Source organism: Castor canadensis, chromosome 10 (assembly GCF_047511655.1).
Source record: "Castor canadensis chromosome 10, mCasCan1.hap1v2, whole genome shotgun sequence".
NCBI classification, from domain to species: domain Eukaryota; kingdom Metazoa; phylum Chordata; class Mammalia; order Rodentia; family Castoridae; genus Castor; species Castor canadensis.
The window spans coordinates 14,694,628-14,700,627 of NC_133395.1; the positions used below are offsets into that span (position 1 = coordinate 14,694,628).

Here is a 6,000-nt window from a genome sequence, read left to right on the forward strand (position 1 = left end):
ATAAATTTAAGTTGCCACTCAGCTTAAAATTTCCCTAAGTAGAATGCAAAGAAGAGATCTGAAGATTCACTAATCTCTCCTTTATTTGCACTTACAATTGTCATGATTGGAGGGACTGTCCAGACTCCAATGGTCCATCCCAGAATTTTATTTATTATTGCCTCCTTTCTTCTGATAATGGTACACACACACACACACACACACACACACACACACATACACACACACATCAGACACAGTTCTGTGATACCAGGTGAGCTGGAGAATCTCATCTTCTTGAATACAATGATTGGCTGATAAAATAGTCACAAGGTCCAAGCTAAAATTAATCAGACACATTCTCCAAAATTTCAAACTGGAATTCACAGTAAGCCTGCTTTGCTTTCACCTTCTGTAGCTATTAGACATACAGGCCATTTACCTATGTCATGGAATGAGCCAATTTGATAGAGTGAGATTGATATGCAAAAGAATGTAGGGAGAAAGACCTCAAATCCCTAGTTCCAGTCAATCCTTAAACCACCTCCACCTCTACCTCTACATTCCTGTTCCATGGAATAGTTATGTAGGCTATAACTCTCTAGCTGAAGTAAGGTATGTTTTTATTTTTATTTGTTTGTTTGTTTTGGCAGTACTGGGGCTTAAACTCAGGGCCTCACACTTGCTAAGCAGGTACTCTACCACATAAGCTACCCCAGTAGCCCTATTTTGTATTGGCTATTTTCAAGATAGAGTCTCGAGAACTACTTGCCTGGGGCCAGCTTTAAACTGTGATCCTCCTGATTTTTGGCCTATCTAGGATTACAGGCATGAGCCCCCAGTGCCCAGCATCTGGCTGAAGTAAGTTTGAGGTAGGTATGTATCACTTGCAACACAGACACCTATATAATACAATATTCACAGAGCTCCAACTATTCAAACAGAACCAGTGGAATATGGAGTCATAAAGAGAAAAATCACCTTCCCATACTACTTGAAGATATGGATGAATAACTTCCAGAATCATCTAAGATCATCATCTACCCATGAAAACTGTAGAACTGGGCTGTCTTGTCAGTCTTTTGTTAACCATAAAATGCTATGATTCCATCTATATTCAACAATGGTAAAGAGGAGTCTTTTAAAGACCCGGTCATGTAGATAAAGTGGGAAACCTTTGGTAAGAAAAGAAGAAAGCATAGATTGTGAGAAAGAATAATCCACCAGAGAAAAATGTGGGAGAGGGTGAAACAATGTTATAACAATGGGAAGAAACCATTAGTAAAATGATAAAAGATGAGTCAGGTGTGCCATATTGCTATTGAGTTCCTGTCCTATTGTAACCAGTTTTTATGGTCAGATGTCACCTCTGTACTGGATCCAGACTGCCAGACAGAGGCTTGCTCCTTCCTGGGCCCATGTAATCCATGTAATGAGTCCAAGGATGCCTTCAACTCTACCCTGCTTCTCAACTCAAAATTGGCTCCCCCTTCTGCCTTTGTCCTGGATGTCCCACCCTCCCTTTTCTTTTCACCAACAGAATGTCTATCCAATTTTACTGTATGTCCCCCTCACCCTGGTTTATCATCCTTCCTAGTGACAATGATGTACAAATTTGATGTATAAATTCCACAATTTTCGATTTATTGCTTAAGTTTGGAAGTTAAGATTTTCCGTACAAATAATCACAAAAGGGCGTCTCTGTAAGTCAAGGTGATCCAAGATGCTTTAAGGAATTGACCTCAGAGCCTTGATTAGGGAAAACATTATAATTAACAACTAATATCACAGTAGTACTGTATATGCACATATTAAACACTGTACATCAGGCCAGGCATGATAACACATGCCTGCAATCCCAGCTCAGGAGGCAGAGACAGATGGATCATGGTTTGAGGACAGCCAGGGCAAAAGTTAAAGAGATCCTATCTCAAACCAGGCTGGTAATGCACCACTGTAATCCCAGATATTCCACAGGCAGAGGTAGGAGGAATAAAGCCTGAGGCTATCTGACAAACAAACTAAAAGAAAAAGCACTGTGGGTGTGGCTCAAGTGGAAGAGAGCTTGCCTCATTAGCTCAAGGCCCTAAGTTCAATTCCCAGTGCCCCCACAAAAAAGTATTACATACCAGCACAGTATACTAGGCCTATATACTGTACCAAACATTTTGTATATGTTAGCTCATTCAGTTCTCATAACACCCTTATGTTAAGCATTTTGCATACATTAGCTCATTTAGTATTCAAAAAACCCCTATGAGGGACATCTTAATTATTATTTACAGTAGAAAGGTGGAGAATCTGCGGCTCAGAAGCAAACTCATCCTGGCTACAAGGCTGCAAGTATCAGAGCCATACTCATCTGACTCAGGAGTCCTTGTTCTTACCCTCATGTGATCCACAAGGTCAGTGATCTTTAAGAGAAATGGGGAGGAGCTGCCAAAGGGAACTGAAAACACAGAGGCTGGGGAAATAAAATCAACAGGATCTACTTCTCAATTTTGCTTGGTCAGCCCTATTTGAAGTTGAACCTTGTTGCCATTATGTAGCAATAGATTATCTGCCATTTTACATTGTGGAAATGTACCCTTCATTATCCAAGCTAATCTGGCTGACTGTAGAATGCTGTACACAGACATTACAATGACAGACAACTAATTCAATCTTCCCTGCTAGGAAGATGCTACTATTATCATCTCTTCAACTTTTTCCCTATAGCTTTTGATGCCTGGTGCTCCACATACACCACAACAATTCCTTCCTACAATAGCTGGAAAGAAAAGTTATTGAGATTTACTGCAAAAGAGAGAGTGAGAAGAAAAAAAGGAGGAAGGTTACAAAAAGTGATGCAAAGAAAATACTACAATTTTTTTAAAGAAATCAATATAACTTGTGGTTCCTAGAGAAATGAATGTTCATGGGTCCATCATTGAATGAAGAAAATAATTTGTGCAATAGAAACCATATGTTTAAGTAGCCCAGATGGAATTTTTCAGAGTAGAGAGCAATTAGGCATTTCCTATAGAAATGAGACCTTACTGTTGTGATGTCTTCAGGGTCTGTAATAGCAACATCATCTCATCACTCAGCAAAACTCCAATTATTTTCAGGTCCACATCCTCTTCTACTTCCTCTAAAATCTTCATCATAAGACATTAGTTTAAAAAAAAACCTCTAACCCCCAACTAAACGTTATCAGATATTGCTATGTGGCAATAAAAGTCTCCAGTTATAGTGATGTGGACTCTAGGAAGCTAATCCACAAAATCTTTAGGGCCAATTGGGGATATGTAATATCTAAATTAAAAGTACACTATAGAATGAAATGTAGCAAAGTCAATTTCACTAAAGTAACAGTGCTGTGTATTATGAAGTTTGGAAGTAACACTTAATTGAAAACTGGAGCCAAAACAGAGTGGGAAAAGATCTAAAATAATACACTATTGAAATATTTAAACATAAAAGATCTTTGAAATGTACTAAGGAGAAAGACTAATGCCCTCATTCCAAGCCCAACTGGTTTCTTATTCTAACCCATTTCCATGAAACACAGAAAAGAGCAGGGAGGAGAGAAAGTATTTGAAAAACTGCCAACGTAAAAAAATCCCATAATGAAATTTTGCTCATTCTTGGAGAAATGAAGTAGAATTAGATGCTTCAGTGGAGGTGAATTCCAGAATATGGGAATTCACCAGTAAATGAAGTTTCTCCATAATGTCAAATGCAAAAGCTATCTGATATTGAGCTGAGTGTTTAAATTCCTATTTCCTTACACCAAATTGTTTGAAACCTTGGAGATAAAAACTTCAATAAACTAGTGTTTCAAGCTTTTAATATTTTAGTCCCTTGAGCAAGCATGTCAGATTAATCTTCAGATTGCAGTGGGCAGAGAGAGCATGCAACTGAATTCTTAAACCCATGCCTCTCTCAAAGGATGCTAATAATGTAAGCAGTTTCATTGGCTATTAGGATTTCAAACTTTGATAATCTTCGACTGCACTGCTCTTTTAAAGGGGAGGAGGGAGAGACAGAGAGAGAGCCATTCCATCCTGAAAGCAAAGTATCTTACTTACTTGATATTTGTATCTACTTAGTACTTAGCACACTGCCAGGCACACAGTAGGCATTTAACACATGTTTTTGAGATAAATCGATGGACCGGCCTAGGGAATGAGTGGAAATCTTGCTGAGAACAGCATTAGTCCAAATCCCAGCATTGCTCAACAACAAAGACCATCTTCAGAATTAGGTTTATGGAGGTAGCGCAGGAATCTGCACGTGTATCTTCAAAGCGATATCAAGAGGATTGTTTTCTGAACTGGGGAGCAGCCACGCAAGAGCCACTTACGAAGGGATTATAGTCTTCTCTGGTTTACCATGCCTGGAAAACTCCTGCCCTACCTCTCCACTCCAGCTCCCCCTGCCTTATACTGGCTTTGAGTTTCCACCACAAAATTCAAGTACAACATTCAATCTCTCTGGTCCAACTCAGACCCTGGCTATTGCATGGGTTTTCTCAAGCATCGAGAGGAGGCTTCCTAGACAGGCCACACCGTGCTAGGCACCAGCAGGACGCACAGTACAGGAGGGGTCTGCACACCTTTTAAGGTGAAAGGGGGTGGCAGGAAGAAGTGGGATACAGAAGAGGAGCGAGTTCAAGACCCCAGCGGTAACCAGTGGTTTCTCATACTTCACCCAAAATCTCTGCCCCAACCGCTGGAAGGGGTTGGCAAACGCTAGGAGCGCGGGGCCGCCGGGGTGTGGGGTCGGAACTTGGGGAAGAGAAGCGGGGAGGCGGCTAGAAGCGAGACGGGACAGGGGACAGTACCTGGTGTGGCTGTGATTGTGGGGACAGTCCTTCTTCTCCATGATGGCCGGCACACAGTTGGTGAGCTCTGTCCAGTCGGCGTGCAGCCCGCAGCTCCAGCCGGTGGAGAATCGGGAGAAGAGCCACGTCTCCTTCTTGCCGGGCCGGTGGCAGGTGCACTTCTTCTGACCAGCTTTGCAGCTACACGGCTGCTCCAGCCGAATGTTCTTCACCAGGTGCCGGCCGAACGTGGTGCCCCCGGTCTTCTGGATGTGCAGGAACACTATCACGTCGTGTCCTTTGATGTTGAAGTCCACGAAGCGGGTCAGGTCCTTCAGGGTGAAGTTGAAGCGCGGCAGGAACCTGGGCAGGAAGCCGTTTTCGGGGGCCTCGGGGTCTGGCTCCTCTTCCTCTTCCTCCTCCTCCTCCTCCGGGTCCCCTTGCTCCTTGTCCTCGTCCTCGGGCGCAGCGTCCCCACGAGGTCCCTCGAGCGGCCCCCGGGGCGGCGGGGGCAGCTGTGGCCGCCGCCCCCACTCCTCGGGAAGCGCCTGTGCCCGGCGGGCGGGACTCAGGGCGGCCGGCGGCCGGGCCTCCCCGGCGCGGGGCTGCTCCCCGAAGTTGGTGCAGGAGCTGGTGCAGGATGGGGAGACGTACTGGTACATGATGACCACGAAGAGGAGAGTGAGCACCGGCGTCAGCAGCCACTTGTTGAACCTTTCATCCATGGTCCCGCTCTCAGGCCAGCAGGTGAAGCGGTGGCGGTGGTGGCGGCAGCGGCGCGGACGGGCGCCTGCTCGGAAGTTTCGGGGACTCCGGGGCGCGGCTCGGAGCCCGCCGCTCCTCCATGCCCCTGACGCCGAGGCGTGCGGCTGGCTGGCAGCCCCGCGACACTCCGGGGCTGGAGGAGCCGGGGCCTGCGAACCGAGCGGGGAAGACCGGCGCCGGCGCGTGCGGCTGCGGCTGCGACGTGGTGCGCCCTGCGCTCTCCGGGGCGCCGGGCTCGGTCGGCTCCCTGCTCGGTCGGCTCCCTGCTCCTGCCCGGACGCGGCGCGGCGCTCTCAGGCGACACGGAGCATCCCGCCGCTGGCTCGCAGGCGCTCAGACGCTGAAGAGCAGAGATCGGGTCCTGGACCTGCCCGGGGCAGCCGGGCAGCCGGGCAGCTGCGGCTGCGAGCGCAGGGATGCATGAGGCTCGCCAGGGCGCTGGCCAAGGG

At 46.5% G+C, this 6,000-nt stretch overlaps 1 protein-coding gene across 1 annotated transcript in view; it reads right to left on the reverse strand.

Annotated features, from left to right (window-relative positions):
- Hs6st3 (heparan sulfate 6-O-sulfotransferase 3) overlaps window positions 1-5,637 on the reverse strand; it is a 699,700-nt gene extending 694,063 nt beyond the window's left edge. The window contains exon 1 of the mRNA XM_074043115.1: window positions 4,808-5,637. Within this exon, the coding sequence (XP_073899216.1) occupies window positions 4,808-5,511 (704 nt within the window). The 5' untranslated portion in view covers window positions 5,512-5,637. The remainder of the gene's footprint in view (window positions 1-4,807) is intronic.
- Between the last annotated feature and the right edge of the window lie 363 nt (window positions 5,638-6,000).